The sequence below is a fragment of the Leucoraja erinacea genome, chromosome 9 (genome assembly GCF_028641065.1).
Source record: "Leucoraja erinacea ecotype New England chromosome 9, Leri_hhj_1, whole genome shotgun sequence".
Lineage (NCBI taxonomy): Eukaryota > Metazoa > Chordata > Chondrichthyes > Rajiformes > Rajidae > Leucoraja > Leucoraja erinaceus.
The window spans coordinates 41,908,560-41,926,202 of NC_073385.1; the positions used below are offsets into that span (position 1 = coordinate 41,908,560).

The 17,643-nt window shown below is 41.2% G+C and overlaps 1 protein-coding gene across 1 annotated transcript in view; it reads right to left on the minus strand.

Moving 5' to 3' along the window:
• Positions 1 to 629: 629 nt before the first annotated feature.
• scfd1 (sec1 family domain containing 1) overlaps positions 630 to 17,643 on the minus strand; it is a 126,718-nt gene continuing 109,704 nt past the window's right edge. Inside the window, exons 22-25 of the mRNA XM_055640669.1 lie at positions 17,211 to 17,244; positions 7,324 to 7,389; positions 3,385 to 3,453; positions 630 to 878 (exon numbers count right to left, since the gene is read on the minus strand). Coding sequence (XP_055496644.1) covers positions 852 to 878; positions 3,385 to 3,453; positions 7,324 to 7,389; positions 17,211 to 17,244 — 196 coding nt within the window. The 3' untranslated portion in view covers positions 630 to 851. The remainder of the gene's footprint in view (positions 879 to 3,384; positions 3,454 to 7,323; positions 7,390 to 17,210; positions 17,245 to 17,643) is intronic.

The following is a 17,643-nucleotide window of genomic DNA, read 5'->3' on the forward strand; positions in this document are numbered from 1 at the left end:
TATATGAAGAGAAATCAATATTCATACTGCTGGGTTGTAAGCTGCCCAGGTTTAGTTTAGTTTAGAGTACAACGCAGAAACAGGCCCTTCAGCCCACCGGGTCTGCGCCGACCAGCGATCTCCGCACATTAACACTATCCTACACCCACTGGGGACAATTTTTACATTTACCAAAACAATTAACCTACAAACCTGTACATTTTTGGAGAGTGGGAGGAAACCAAAAATCTCGGAGAAAACGCACGCAGGTCACGGGGAGAACGTACAGACAGCACCCGTAGTCGGGATTGAATCCAGATCTTCAGCGCTGCATTCGCTGTAAGGTAGCAACTCTACCCCTGCGCCAGCATCTTCCAATTTGTGTTTGGCCTCACTCTGACAGTGGAGGAGGCTCACTATCAATTAAGATCGTTTCAGATTCAGCTTGTTTTAATTAAGGAAGACCATTAGGAGTACGGCAATGAAGTGAAATGTCCAAGACAAGATTTCCCTCCCTATTACACCTTATTGCCTACATTCTGCTGTTTTACAAAGATCGTAAATGTTGGAATTGGTAGAACAGAACAATAAATTTAAATAGATATACAAATCACTGTAGTTATAGTATTAATTAGTACTGACTCTAAAGATTTCTATTTTCAAATTTATTTCAACTATTTGTACAGTTACATGATATACAGTTTGGTATTAAAAATGACAAATCATATCCAATTGCATTAAGAATTATCAAATGTGGAATTACAGGTTTATAAAGCATAAGTAAATAAAGTGTGACATGACATTGCTGCATTAAAATTTGTCGCCTGTAATCTCTTTCAACGAAGATGTTCAGAGAGGAACAATAGTGATTCTTAACTCTGTAATCCAAGTTGTGATAACTGAAGAACACAAAAAAAAATGTTAGTTAGATAATAGACGTAGACAGGCATGGTAGTTGCATTTCTAGGTATACCGAGGAGTGAATGACCATCCCAATGAAGGGTGCTGAACATCGAAAGGGGCAAGGTAAAAGACAGTAATAAGTAATTCCGCAATTAATAGAATGACCTGAAATCTATAGCTCCTATGCTGAGAATGGTGGCGAATAACTGGACAACAGGCGGCACAGTGTTAGAGTCACTGCTTTTCAGCGCCAGAGACCCGGGTTTGACCCTGACTGTGGGTGTTGTCTGTACGTGGACTTTGCATGTTCTCCCTATGACCACGTGGGTTTTCTCCGGGTGTTCTGGTTTCCTCCCACACTCTAAAGACAAGAGCAGGTTAATTGACTTTTGTAAATTGTCCCTAGTGTGTAGGATAGAACTAGTATATGGGTGATCACTGTTCGGCGTGGACTAGGAGGGCCGAAGGGCCTGTTTCCACTGTATCCCAAAACTAAAGTGAGAAAATTTGTATATAGGTATCTTCACTGGCAATTATAGCAAAACTTAGAACAAAAGCAAAACTGAAAGGTGATTTGAATAATATCAGCCTACCTCCAAATATATCATAAACCAGTTTCCATGCAATTGAATTTTCTTCATGTGACATTAGGAATAAAGCAGAGCAAAGGCTATGGATTCTGGTAAACCACTTAGCATTAATGCTTAAGAATTCAGACCTCCTCTCCTCAGGCAGTCCCTGGGATCAAGATTAACTTGCTTCTCTACCATTTCTGAGGTGGTTGAGGCCAGTGTGGGACCCACAGGCTCTGCAACAGGTTGAGTAGAAAGTGCACTCCTTCAGCTTACAGTGAGTTACTGCCTTTTCTGGCAAATTGACTTTAGATTCTCAATGTTTTCCTGAGTGCTGGAGTAACTCAGTGAGTCAGGTAGCATATCTTGAGACCATGAATAGATTACATTTTGGGTCGGGATCTTTCTTTAGGATCATGTTTTGGATCAGGACCATTCTTTAGACCCGCGTTTCACAACGGGTCCCTTCTTCAGGCCAAACCTGACCTGAAATGTTGCCTGTCCATGTCCTCCAGAGATGCTGCCTGACCCGGCATCTCTGGAGGACATTAAGCACTTTCCAGCACTTTGTGTCTTTTGTGTAACCCAGCATCTGCAGTTCCTTGTTTCTACCTAAGGTACCATGTAGTCCTGAACTACTGTCTACCTCATTGGTGACCCTCGGACTATCCTTGATCGGAGTTTGCTGGCTTTACCTTGCACTAAACGTTATTCACTTATCATGTATCTATACACTGTAAATGGCTCGATTGCAATCATGAATTGTCTTTCCGCTGTCTGGATAGCACATAACAAAAGCTTTCACTGTACCTCAGTACACTTGATACTAAACTAAACTAATTACGTTGTGCAATGGAAGTATGTGACAATGGAAGTTCTGACAATGGAAGTATGTTATGCTTGTAGACACCTATATTTGGGGACCTGTGCAGTAAATGGACCTGTACATCGGTGAAACCAAACGTCGACTCGGCGACCGTTTTGTTGAACACTCATGCTTGGTCTACGGGACCTCCAGGTTGCCAAGCATCTCAACTCCCCTTCCGCTTCCCATTCTGACCTTTCTGTCCTGGACCTCCCCCGCTGCCATAGTGAGGCCACACACAAATAGGAGGAACAACACCTCATATTTCGCTTGGGTAGCTTACCACCCAGCGGTATGAACATTGACTTCCCTAATCCCCCCCTCCCCAACCTACCTCCAACTCTGGTTGTTTTATCAGTTCCACAGATCTCCACATTGTTTCTCTTGAGATGACACCTTCCCTGGCCAACAATGGGCTTACCTGAGGTCATTTGTGGCTGGCCTTGATTGGCCCTGGTCTTTTCTTGCCTCCAGCTCTTCAACACTCCGCCTCCTTCTCCACCCCCTACTTTCAGTCTGAAGAAGGGTCCTGACCCAAAATATCACCCATCCTTTTTCTCCAGAGATGCTGCCTCACACACTGAGTTACTCCAAAACTTTGTGTCTATCTTTGGTATAAGCCGGCATCTGCAGTTTCTTGTTTCTATAATATATGGGCCATGTTAGGTGACACAATTTTGGCCTGTTCATCTCTGACTGAGGGTTTCCATGTCATAACAAGGTTTGGAGTCGCTTATTGTTGATTCTCTTGTTTCAGACGTTGCCCAATTATGATACAACCATATCAAGTTAGGGCTAACAAGATAACATCTCTACTAAGTTCCATGGAATGATCAACGAGTTCCAAAAGGGAATATCAACTTTTCACCGAGCACTTGAACAACAAATTTAACTGAGTCCATAATGAAGAAAATAATTACTCCGAAATGCATTTTATGTAATCATACATTAATACGGGGTTAATCTATTGACTGATAATAACTTTAGAATCAGAAATGTTTACATCATCCATGTATCTCGTTCAATTAGGAAAAAAAATGGTTACAACAAATAAAAGTATAGTACCTGTTTGAGGAACTGCCCAGCATTGAAGAGCTCACTGCAGCCATATAATACGTGTTTACCTGGTTTATTCTGAATAAAAATGAAAGAAATTTCATTTATTCTGCAATATAATACATGGGACATTTGAAATGAGGCCATGACTGAGAATCCCAGCTAAACTGATTGTGTGAGGATAAGATATGAGTGTTTCAACAATAATACCCTTTCAATTGTATTCTTTTGACAATAAGAAATGTTTCATATCTTGCACACATGCTGTACCTCGAGGAGGAGGAGCCATCTTGGAGGAACGGCTGCTAACCAGCAGCCGTCCGTTAAACTCGCTTTTTAAAAAGTTTTTTAGTTAGTCCTGTCTCGTCCGTTTGGAGAAATTGACTTTTTAATGTGGGGGGTAGGGGGCAATTTTATTTCTAGGTCCCTACCTGGTCGGTGAGGCAGCTTTTTCTCCGGGCTGCCAGTCGACCCGTCCTCGCGGCCTACCAGCGGGCTTGGAGCGCCTTTCCTGGCGGGGACCGCCCAGCACCTCGGCCTCGGTGGCGGCACAGCGCTGGAGCGCTATCGTGGAGCGGAGCGGAGCAGGCGATGCCCTGCCTGGGTCGCCGCACTGGAGCGACTCGCTGGAGCTCCGATGAGCTGGACCGCAGAGAGCAACACCTCCGGGCTGCGGGTCTGTGGAGCGGAGCGGGCGGCGCCGATTTCAACATCGGGAGCCTGGGAGCTCCAAACCGGCGCGGCCTTGTTGGCTCCGGAAGCCGCGGTTTACAGCTTGGAAGCGGCCGTTCCAGGTGGCCCAGCCGCTGAGAGGACTCTCCCGACGCCGGGGTAAGACCACCCGGTGAGAACGGCCAGTAACATCGGGCCTTCGTAGAAGCAACTGCGGTGGCCTCAATAGGCCTGACTTTGGGTGAACTTGGGGTTGGGGACTTGACATTGTGCCTTCCCCCACAGTGGTAACCATTGTGGGGGGATGATTTTCTGTCCCTACGTAATCCTGTTAGTCTTTGCCCAAGATGGCTGCCATGAAGGGAGAGTGGACGCTAGCGCGCTTTGGCTGCCGCTGCTCTCTCTTCACATTGTGTTTTTGATTTTCTGTTTTTGGATAGAATTCTGTTTTTAGTTTGTGTCTCTGTGATGTCTTTATTATTTAGTTTACTCTGATTATATGTTTATATTTCTGTTAATCTATGCAAGGTGTCCTTGAGATGTCTGAAAGGCGCCCAACAAATAAAATTTATTATTACTATTATTAATACCATTAAATGTTCTTTCTGTACTTTTACACATAATGTGTTGCTTTTGCCTCATGTATAAAACACTCAACCTAATGAAGACCATATCTCCCGAAAGATGCTATGATGTAAGTTGACATTGAGATATGGCAATGTTGAACCTCACGGATCAAATGGGTGCAGAGTTCACGTGCAATATTGAGTATTTAGGTTGTCCTGTCACAAATTGCTAAAGAAATTAGTTCTATATTAGTGTCATATAGCATGGAATTGGGCTCCTCAGCACAAGAGTAGGCAACAATATTCTTTGGAGTGTGGAAAAATGGGGGAGGGGTAGGGGATAATGTTCACATTAATACACAGTTTAAGAAAGAACTGCAGAAGCTGGGAAAATCAAAGGTAGACACAAATGGTGGAGAAACTCAGCGAGTGAGGAAGCATCTATATGTGCTCTGTTGTGCTGCTGCTACAAGTAAAGATTTCATTGATGCTGCCTCACCCGCTGAGTTTCTCCAGTTTTTATGTCCACATTAATACAAGGGATCCTTTGCTGTTGTGACAGGATAAATGATGAGATGATCTCACTAATGGGAGAATCTTATAGGAGCTTCTGGAATTCTCTGTCCCAGAGAATTATGGAGGTCATGAAATATCAGGAAATTGAGGGCAATGAGCAACAGAAATAAATAACAGATGAAGATTGGGAGATTAGCCACTATCATATTGAATGTCAGAGCAGGTTTGAGGGCCTGAGTAGCCTACTCCAACTCCTATTATTTCTCCAATTTGATCACTCTTCTTGTTAAATTATATATATTTTATTTGTGTTCATTTTCTTCCTCAAGATATCAACATAACATTAAAACTTGGGTGTCAACACTGCTTCAATTGATACAGTTCTTATTTCAAGTTTTTATTTAACACACAATACCCTTATTTTTATGCAAGTTTAGAATCATTTTTAAACAAGCAATTTCTTATCTTTTATTACTTTTGCTTAATCTTTTTATTGCTAAGGAAAAAACTTTTTAAATATTTAACTGCTCAAGGCTAGTTAATTTCCCATTGATGTACCTTTGTTTTATAATCATGGTACAAATGAACCTGGTGTCTACATTTGTCTTGCCTTAAGAGCTTTTAAAATATAATCTTTCTCACACATCTTTCGTTCTGAAAAATTCCCTTCATATCTTATCAGACCTGGATTCATCCTCAAACATGTCTGTCTGAGTGCCTTGTTTCTACGCTGCAAGATACAACTTTATGGCACAGGACACAAAGCAAACAATAAAATTATGCTTTGAGAAGAAAAGGAAAAATATAAATGCCAACTATAACTGCTGGATGGATGAGATGTTGAACTTTCTGAAAATCATTCATCAAGTTGGCGGCATGGGAGAGCTGCTTGCTGTCTTACAGTGCCAGTGATCAATCCTGACTACGGGTGCTGTCTGTATGGAGTTTGTACGTTCTCCCCGTGATGGCATGGGTTTTTTCTGGGTGCTCTGGTTTCCTCCCACATTACAAGGACAAGCGGGTTTGTAGGTTAATAGGCTTCGGTAAAATTGTAAATTGTCCCTTGTATTTTGGATAGTGCTAGTGTATGGGATGATCGCTGGTCAGTATGGACTCGGTGGGCTGAAGGCCTGTTTCCACACTGTATTTTTAAAGTTTAAGTAGCTGTGTGGAAACTCCAGTGAAGGTGGTGGAGGCAGGTTCGTTTTTATCATTTAAAAATAAATTGGAAGTTATATGGATGGGAAGGGAATGGACATCGATGATGGGACTAGGGGAGATTATGTGTTCGGCACGGACAACTGTTCATCTTGTACCAACAGATCCTGCCATTAGGCTTGTACCAACAATGCCATTAAGCGGTGCCAAGCATAGATTAAGCAACAACATAATCAAGAGAAGGGAAGAAAGTAACTAATCTTTAAAATGTTCTCATTTCACTCACTCTCATTTCACTCTTGCAGTCAAGAAGTAAGATATAAGAGTCTGAATGTCCACGTTCAGGAACAGCTTCTTCCCAACAACCATCAGGTTATTGAACACTATGAACTTCAACCACACTTCGAACTGCCTGGGTTGCAGTACGGACTTTGGGCTTTGTTTTGTTTTTGCACTATATTGTTTTTTTAATTTATTGAACTTCTTGTTTTTTTTTTGTTCATTTATTATATCATCTATTGAGTAGTGCCTACAAATCTGTTGTGCTGCTGCTATAAGTAAGGATTTTGTTGCTCTGTTTGGAACAAATCACAATAAAACATTCTTGACTCTTGAATCTCTTGATTTATTGGAGTGGTGATGATGAGCTATCATCTTGATTTGGTCTCACCTCTGGTGAAGGTAGACCCACAATGTCATGGAGGGTGGAATTGGTCTTAATCTCAGCAATGATGAAAGAAAGTTGATGTATTTCCAACTCAGGACTATGAATGAAACAATGATGGGTATTATGGGTGAGTAATTCCCATTTACGTACTGAACTGTCTTCCCGTATTTATTTTTCAAGTTACTAATATGGGATAAACAGCTCCATTAATTCCCTCCAAGTTTAATTTACTTTACTTATCAATAAGCAGCTATGCGTTAAGTTAAGTGGAACTTTAACTGCCCATGATTTGGTTGAGGACCGTTAGCATAGAAAAGATAATGGCCCTCCATTCGTGAAAAGTCATCCCCGTATTAAATATTGTCTTACCTTTGTGTAGTCAACAAGGTTTTGATATTCAATATAATTTCCACCACCAACAACAAAGACAATGGCCTGGAAAATAAACACACTCTGATTCTCTCTTGGGCTTTAACGCAGCACTTATTTAAGTGTTAGTCTCTTTTGTCCTATAAACAGATTTGGGAAGCAAGGCTGTTCCGCTGAAGGGTCTTTGACCTGAAACATTAACTCTGTTTGTTTTCCCACAGATGTGGCCTGACCTGCGGATTTTGTTTTTTTTTAATTTCCAGCATTTGCAGTATTATTATTTTAATTTCCAATTACTTGTTGAATTAACTGCTGCATCACATAAAAATGCTTTTCACTGTACCTTGGTACATATGATAATAAACTAAACAAAAACTATTTTCTCTTCCAGGAATGATCAACCTAAAGTTCTTTTAGTATCATGTTTGGCAGACATTGTGGGCAGACGGGACTGTTGCTGTGCTGAGTAAAGTTCTACTCTGCTGTCTGACGGGATTCCATCTGTTTCTCTTGCCTCATTCACCCTCAGTGGTATATTTCCCTTCTTGCCGTTATTAAGGTATTGACCAAAACAGTTCTGCCAAACCTGAGACGTTAACTTTGTTTTGATTTGATTATTTCCAGCATTTTCTGTTTTTAGAACGTGGAAAGGTGCAGCACAAGAACAGTCCCGTCTGCCCACAATGTCTGCCAAACATGATACTAAAATTAACCAATCTCATCTGCCTGCACATGATTCATATACCTTAATTCTCTGCATATCCACATGGCTGCAATGCACCTCTTAAACACCATTATCGTATCAGCCTCCACCAGCATTCCTGGCAGTGTGTTCCAGACACGCACCATCTTAAAAAAAAGCTTGCCCCGCACATCTCCTTTAAACTTTGCTCCTTTCACTTTAAAGCTCTCTCCTCTGGTCTTTGACATTTCCACCCTTGCAAAATGTTCTGACTGTCACCTATATCTATGCCTCTCATAATTTTATACTGTATACTCCCATCAACCTTCGGTTTATTTAAAACTACTTCAATTATTTCTATTGCTTAAATATAACACATGAAAACCATTTTGGAGTACCACACAATTAGCAACAACAACTATGCACAATTGCTTTGATGTAGTTACATGATAAAACTAGATAAAATCTGTGCAAACTTGGAAATATATTCGATTATAGAATCCTTATGGTATTAGTTGTTATTTTCTCCACTATAGAAACTATTTTTCTTAAAGATTAGCACAGTGGCAGAGTGGCGCAGCAGTAGAGTTGCTGTCTTACAGTGTCAGAGACCGGGGTTACATCCTGACTACGAAGCTTTCTATACGGAGTTTGTACGTTTTCCCTGTGACCGAGTGAGGTTTCACCGGCTGCTCCGGCTTTCTCCCACAATACAAAGACGTATACGTTTGTAGGTTAATTAGCTTCAGTAAGTTGTAAAATTATCCCCAGTGTGTAGGATAGTGCTAGTGCACGGGGTGATCGCTGCCGACCTGGATCGGTGGGCCGAAGGGCCCGTTTCTGCACTGTATGTCTAAAGTCATCTAAAGAAAGTCATTACTAAAACACTTTGCATGACAGGCAAACGCATTCTTGCAACTGGATATCTTACTGCCCAGTTTCTGGTTTGAATGATCAGAATTGGAATGGAATCAGAATTGGAAGGGAAAGTGTTTATTATCTTTTATAGATGCAATTTTGGTTATTGTGAAACTATTATTTCCTTATGAAATGTTTGTTAAATTCGCCCACCCAATGTTTTCCTTTCTGATTCTTGCTGACTCCTTTGGATGCTCATAAAAGGTCGATCTTAGGGTAATTACTGTAAAGAGGACCTGTTGACGGGCAATGTGACCAGCAAGATTAATGTGGATCTGTTTTCACTCAACGTTTATACACAGGAACATGATCAGAAGATAAATGGACCACCACCAACAGCTGAACCACACTGATTTGTCCCCTTCCTCTCTCATAGATGTTAAGGCCAATGGCAGACTTTTAAAACTCCCCACAGATCTCTGTGGGCTTGACACAGATTTAAAGCTGGGAGATTTTGATCTTGTGCTTTGGGAAACAGTGCTTTTAGCTATGAGGCTACTTGGGAATTTTTTATGTTAATTTTAAGGATTGATGGTTCATTAAAAAAAACAACAAATTTGATGGAACTATTACTTTAGTTTAGAGACACAGCATGGAAAGAAGCCCTATGACCCACCAGATCCACATTGACCATCATTCACCTGTTCACACTGGTTCTACGTTACCTCATCTACTTGGTACAAACACACATTTTCAGGACATGCAAAGAAACTGGAACGGGGGGGGGGGGGGGGGGGGGGAGGAAGGAAGGGGGGGAGGAAGGGAGGGAGGGTATCCCCCCATCCAATTGGTACGGAACTTTTGCATTTTTCAGCTTTAAACTGTGCAATCTCGTGCATACTATAGCGACTCTTTTAACTTACACTTGAATGCAACATTTATGCTTTAAATTGGATTAGCTATGAATAAGGTTAGGCTAAATTACATTCCTAATTACATTCCACAGTAGAGCCAGGTTCTGATCAACAGGTGCAGCACATGAATGATCTTAGTGGGGTGTTAAATGGGATAGTCAGGGATGGAGTTAAAGGGAAAGGGTTTCTTAAATGTGTCGAACGGAGAGACATGAAGGTAGAAGGGTAGAAGCAATGAGGGTAGAAGCAATAGGTAGCAAGGTGAAAAGTAAAACTGGCAGGCAGACAAATCCAGGGCAAAAATCAAAAAGGGCCACTTTTCAACATAATTGTATAAGGGGTAAGAGTGCTGTAAAAACAAGCCTGAAGGCTTTGTGTCTCAATGCAAGGAGCATTCGTAATAAAGTAGATGAGTTGAATGTGCAGATAGCTATTAATGACTATGATATAGTTGGGATCACGGAGACATGACTCCAGGGTGACCAAGGCTGGGAGCTGAACATCCAGGGATATTCAATATTCAGGAGGGATAGACAGAAAGGAAAAGGAGGTGGGGTAGCGTTGCTGGTTAGAGAGGAGATTAACGCAATAGAAAGGAAGGACATTAGCTTGGAGGATGTGGAATCGATATGGGTAGAGCTGTGAAACACTAAGGGGCAGAAAACGCTAGTGGGAGTTGTGTACAGGTCACCTAACAGTAGTAGTGGAGTTGGGGATGGCATCAAACAGGAAATTAGAAATGCGTGCAACAAAGGTAAAACAGTTATAATGGGTGACTTCAATCTATATATAGATTGGGTGGATCAAATTGGCAAGGGTGCTGAGGAAGAGGATTTCTTGGAATGTTTGCGGGATAGTTTTCTAAACCAACATGTAGAGGAACCAACGAGAGAGCAGGCTATTCTAGATTGGGTATTGAGTAATGAGGAAGTGTTAGTTAGCAGTCTTGTTGTGCGTGGCCCCTTGGGCAAGAGTAACCATAATATGGTTGAATTCTGCATTAGGATGGAGAGTGACATTGTTAATTCAGAAACAAGGGTCCTGAACTTAAAGAAAGGTAACTTTGAGGGTATGAGACGTGAATTGGCCAAGATAGACTGGCAATTGAGGGTTGACGGTCGATATGCAATGGAAGGCATTTAAAGACTGCATGGATGAACTACAACAATTGTTCATCCCAGTTTGGCAAAAGAATAAATCAGGGAAGGTAGTGCATCTGTGGATAACAAGGGAAATCAGGGATAGTATCAAAACAAAAGATGAAGCATACAAACTAGCCAGAAAAAGCAGCCTACCAGGGGACTGGGAGAAATTCAGAATCCAGCAGAGGAGGACAAAGGGCTTAATTAGGAAAGGAAAAATAGATTATGAAAGAAAACTGGCAGGGAACATAAGAACTGACTGCAAACGTTTTTATAGATATGTGAAGAGAAAAAGATTAGTTAAAACAAATGTAGGTCCCTTGTAGTCAGAAACACGTGAATTGATCATGGACAACAAAGACATGGCAAACCAATTGAATAACTACTTTGGTTCTGTCTTCACTAAGGAAGACATAAATAATCTGCCGGAAATAGCAGGAAACCGGGGGTCAAATGAGATGGAGGAACTGAGTGAAACCCCACTTTTTGAAAAAGGAGGGAGAGAGAAAACGGGGAATTACAGACCAGTTAGTCAAACATCGGTAGTGGGGAAAACTGCAAGAGTCAGTTATTAAAGATGGGATAGCAGCACATTTGGAAAGTGGTGAAATCATTGGGCAAAGTCAGCATGGATTTATGAAAGGTAAATCATGTCTGACGAATCCTATAGAATTTTTCGAGGATGTAACTAGTAGAGTGGATAAGGGAGAACCAGTGGATGTGTTATATCTGGACTTTCAGAAGGCTTTCGACAAGGTCCCACATAAAAGATTAGTATACAAACCTAAAGCACACGGTATTGGGGGTTCAGTAATGATGTGGATAGAGAATTGGCTGGCAGACAGGAAGCAAAGAGTAGGAGTAAACGGGTCCTTTTCACAATGGCCTGCAGTCCTTGTACATGTCAATGAAAGTAAGCATGCAGGTACAGCAGGCAGTGAAGAAAGCGAATGGCATGTTGGCCCTCATAACAAGAGGAGTCAAGTCTAGGAACAAAGAGGTCCTGCAGTTGTACAGGGCCCTAGTGAGACCACACCTGGAGTATTGTGTGCAGTTTTGGTCTCCCAATTTGAGGAAGAACATTCTTGCTATTGATGGAGTGCAGCGTAGATTCACAAGGTTAATTCCCAGGATGGCAGGACTCAGAGAATGGAGCGGCTGGGCTTGAATACTCTGGAATTTAGAAGGATGAGAGGGTACCTTATTGAAACATATAAGATTATTAAGGGTTTGGACCAGAATGCGGGAACTCCTCGCGACCATGAAGGCAACTACCCACGAACATGTGGCGACTGCATAATCTCCTGCAGTCGCCTAAAAAGTCGCCCAAGTGGGACAGGCCCATAAGGGTCACTCGCACTTGATTAGTAAGTTCATAAGTGATAGGAGCAAAATTAGGCCATCAAGTCTACTCTGCCATTCAATCATGGCTGATCTATCTCTCCCACTTAACCCCATTCTCCCGCTTTCTCCCCATATTTTCTCCCCAGGGAATTAACCATAACCCCTGGCACCCGTACTAATCAAGAATCTATCTATCTCTGCCATAAACAAATCCATTGATGGCCTCCACAGCCTTCTGTGGCAATGAATTCCACAGTTTCACCACCCTCTGATTAAAGAAGTTCCTCCTCGTCTCCTTCCTAAAGTAATGTCCTTTAATTTTGAGGTTAATACCTCTGGTCCTATACTTGCCCACTAATGGAAACATCCTTTCCACATCCATTCTACCCAGGCCTTTCACTATTCAGTAAGTTTCAATGAGGTCTCCCCTCATCCTTCTAAATTCCAGTGAGTAGAGTCCCAGTGCCGTCAAACGCTCATCATATGTTAACTGACTCGCTCTTCGGATCATTCTTGTAAACCTCCTCTGGACTCTCTCCAGTGCCAGCACATACTTCCTCAGATATGGGGCCCAAAATTACTCACAATTAAGGATGTCAGGGGTTATAAGGAGAAGGCAAAATAGTGGGCTTGAAGGAGATAGATCAGCCATCATTGAATAGTGGAACGACTTGAATGGCCTAATTCTACTTATGAACTAAAGTTTCAATCCGGCTTTTTTATCTCCAATCTGTAGCTTCCACAAACATTCATTTTTAACCTACACCATTTCATTGATGCTTTATTTGCTTGGTACAGTTGCACCATCCATAGGTGTCATCACAAAGTACTGGAGTAACTCAGTGGGTCAAGCTGCATCTCTGGAGAACATGGATAGGTGACGTTTTGGGTTGGGACCCCACTTCGGACCGTGTAAACTCTAGATCTTGACCGGTTCCCTTCAGTCCCATTAAACTGTTAACTTTAATATCTGATATGAAATCAGGGATGAGCCAGAATACAACAAGGACCAGCAAATGATATGTTATCTCATCTTGCCGCGAATCTCTCACTGACTTAACAGTGGTCCCTCCATCTCTCGATCAATGTTGAACTGCAGCATTCTGTTTGACCCGGAACTGAGCCTTATATTTCAGGTCCCATTCATCGCCGACACTATTTATTAACAGCTGGCAGTACTGCATTTGCATACTTTGATCTCATTATCACAGCCACTAAAACACACATCACATCTGGAAGCCATTTCTCCAGGTGTCCCTTGCTGGCCTTGCAAACCTTCATTAACTAATTCTGGAAGTCCTTCTGTAATTACCTCCTCCTTCAAAAGTATCTATAACAATTCTTTCATTCATCTTTGATAGCTTTGGCTTGAGATGATTCAAGGAGTGAAAGAATTTTCAAGTGTTGAAAGCTCCTTGCAGCTCTTATGGATGTCTCACATATCCCAACTGAGCAAATATACAGGCAATGCATTTTTTCATTGAATGAACTGTTTTTGTTCTGGTGTTCCGAAGTGCAAGAGATTTCATCGTGCTCAGCTCTTGAAGCCACCATATTAATCATATTTGTCATAAAATAGATAAACAATATTGTATAATGGACAGGTTCAGCAACATTTATACAAAAACGTTTTACATTTGCACAGATATTAGAATTCAAAATAGTTACCTAAAACAAAGTAGGAAATTTAGCAGAAATTGAATAGCCGAAGGAAGCAGGGAGGGGTGCCTAAGGATTAAATCATGTCAAATTCAAAAGGGTTGTTGATATATGAACTGTAAGTGACTGGTTGTCATTTTGGTGCCAATATTATTGTGCAACTACTTTGATGACATGAATTTTTAAGCCTACAGTCTTGTTACAAATACACTAAAGTCAAATCCCTTCTCCAGATAATTAAGGATGGAAGGTTGAATTAGTTGGGTTGCTAGAATTACTTCCTCTAATCTACTTATTCATAACCTTATGGGCATAGAGAAAAATTACTTCAGAAACAGGAAGAAAATTAATGTACGATGGATGGAATTAAAAAGTTTTCAAATATGGACACAGGTGTTAAATTTCTGATTTTTTGTTGTTGTAAGAAACATTTTGCAAATTGTCCCTCGGGTGTAAGATAGAACTAGTGCACGGGTGATCGCTGGTCGGTATGGACATGGTGGGCAGAATGGCCTGTTTCCACACTGTATTTCTAAACTAAACTAAGCCATTGTGAACTGGGGTGCATTTAAAAAAACCTAAACATGCACTAACCCAAACTTTAAAAACTCAAGATATACTTTGTTGCTTTCTGGTGATCTAAAAAACAAATGGCATGGCCTTCCCAATCTACAAATCAAAGGTGCAGGAAAATATTGCCTGATCAGCTGCTCAAAACAATTTGCAGCAAATTGTTCCCATCAAAAACATAGGTTTAGAAACTGGGACAAATCTTGGCTTAATTTCTATTTACAGTGATCCAAGATATCTGCTATAGAAAATTAGAGGTTACTTCAGATGTAGAGTCTCCAAATGTTGACACCTATACAATTTGGTGACACAGTGCCCTCCATAATGTTTGAGACATTATCTATTGTCTATTTACAAAGACCCATCATTTATTTATTTGCCTCAGCAATAGATAAAATCACATGTGGTTAAAGTGCACGTTGTCAGATTTTAATAAAGGCCATTTTTATACATTTTCACCGTGTAGAATTTACAGCAGTGTTTATACATAGTCCCCCCATTTCAGGCCATCATAATGTTTGGGACACAGCAATGTCATGTCAACGAAAGTAGTCATGTTTAGTATATTGTTTGCATGCAATGCAATAACGGCTTGATGCATGCAACGATTGTTGAAATGATCAGAACACACTGTGGACCATGGGAGGTCGGGAACCGGATGTGAGAGAAGTGGCTGCTTTTGTTGGTGTCGTGCCAAACTGTTGCACACTGCACAGGATTTCACTTTCTCATGAATGTAATCGGCCATGCCAGGCCAGAAAAACATCACTCGTAGGACAGTTGCCTCAGCGCCTGGGTGCTCTGCATGGATGGCATCAAAATACTTGCTGTGCAAGGAGGCAAAGAAGGGCTGGATTGGGAGTGTAGATTGTGTTGCTTGTCTGGCCAACCGCACTTAATGACGGAGGAGAGCGATCGTAAGGTATCGTCGGCAGCAGTGTGAGCAACCAGGTCTTCCAAACAGGACGAAGGAACATAGGAGATAGTCATAACCAGGAAACTGTCATCTGATGTGGATGGACCCTTGCAGGTCTTTCGTGGAGCACGTGACAGGGTGTCAGCCAGGTGCATGTCCTTGCCACGTTTGTAGGTTAGAACAATGTCATACTTCTGTAGCTGTAGTAACATACGTTGAAGGTATCCTGGTGAGGCTTGTATCGGTTTGCTCAGAATGCTGATTAGGGGTTGACGGTCTGTCTCAATCGTGACCGTTTTCCCAAAGATAAAGTCATTAAACTTCCTGCATGCAAAAACGACTGCTAGCACCTCCTTTTCAATCTGGGCGTAGCGTTGTTTGAACTTGAGCTGATAGGATGTGTACATACACTTCAGAATTTATTATGCTACTACCATCAACAGTTGTATCATCAATGAAGATAAGTGAGCCAGTGCCTTCAGCAGCCAAACATGCCCAGGCCATAACACCCCCAACTCTGTGTTTCACAGATGAGGTGGTATACTTTGGATCTTGGGCAGTTCCTTCTCTCCTCCATACTTTGCTCTTGCCATCACTCTGATACAATCTTCGTCCCATCTGTACACAAGACCTTTTTTCCAGAACTGAGGTTGCTCTTTTGCTCTTGACAAACTGTAACCCGACCATCCTATTTTTGCGGCTAACCAGTGGTTTGGATCTTGCATTGAAGCCTCTGTATTTCTGTTCATGAAGTCTTCTGCGGACAGTGGTTATTGACAAATCCACACCTGAATAGTGTTTCTGATCTGTCGGACAGGTGTTTGGGGTTTTTTCTTTATTATAGACAGAATTCTCCTGTCATCAGCTGTGGAGGTCTTCCTTGGCCTGCCAGTCTTTTTGTGATTAGTAAGCTCACCAGTGCTCTCTTTCTTCTTAATGATGTTCCAAACAGTTGATTTCGGCAAGCCTAAGGTGTAGCTGATGTCTCTAACAGTTTTATTCTTGTTTCTCACTCATAATGGCTTATTTGACTTTCATTGGCACAACTTTGATCATCGTGTTGATAAACAGCAATAAAAGTTTCCAAAGGTGATGGGAAGACTGCATGAAAGACTGGGTGCTGAGAGCTCTATTATACCTGCATGTGGGAGGCAATTAAACGCACCTGAGCAATTACAGACGCCTGTGAAGCCATGTGTCCCAAACATTGTGGTGCCCTGGGGGGGGGGGGGGGGTAGGTATAAACGCAGCTGTAATTTCTACATGGTGAAATCAAAATGTGTAAAAATGGCCTTTATTAAAATCTGACTTTAACCACATGTGATTTTTTTTCTATTGCAAATCTCAAATTGTGGAGTACTGAGGCAAATAAATAAATGATGGGTCTTTGTCTCAAATATTATGGAGGGCATTATACATCCACAGACTGAGGCATGAGGATCCAATGAAACCTTAATCAATAATAAAAAGTATTAGAACAAAATGAAAATAAACTGGGGTGCTTTGGAACATTTAGGCAATATATAATATGAGCAAAAATGTATGGGACTTGTGTTCCATTAATGCACATGTACATAAACCAACTATATTTCATTGCAGCTATAAAACAAATTTCTTTTCTTTTTTTAAATTCATTAGATATGACTTTCTACGTGTAATCTAAAGTTAGTATTTTCAATGATGTTCCAGTAGCTTACTAATTGTAACCATCCTGACATAGTCAATATTCTTGTGTCAGAACTCATTATGACAGTTTGTGAAAGTGGTCTAGCGTTTGCAAATTATGAGAGCAACATACTAACCTCTTGGAATGGATTTTTGTTTCTTGGAACAGAGCTGCAAAGAAAGGCAAACAAAGTTATGGACTGAAGCTAGAAAGATGATGGTGCTACCAACTCATCAACGGAAAATGAATGCACTGAAGATATATTCTTGTAAGAAAAAAATAACTTACATTAAAAAGAAACTTCACCTATATTTTTAACAGTCAGTTTTTTTGTGTCCAATAACTGGCATGCAAAAATAAATAATTTTTAAAGCAGCACAATCCTTCAGTCATAGAGTCATAAAACATAGAACACAGAACACAACAGCACAGGGTCAGATCCTTTGACTAACAATGTCTGAGCCAAACATGATAAACTAATCTCTGCCTGGACATGATCCACATCAATCCATTTCCTGCAAGTATATGTGCCTGTCTAAAAGCCTCTTGCATGCCACCATCATATCTGC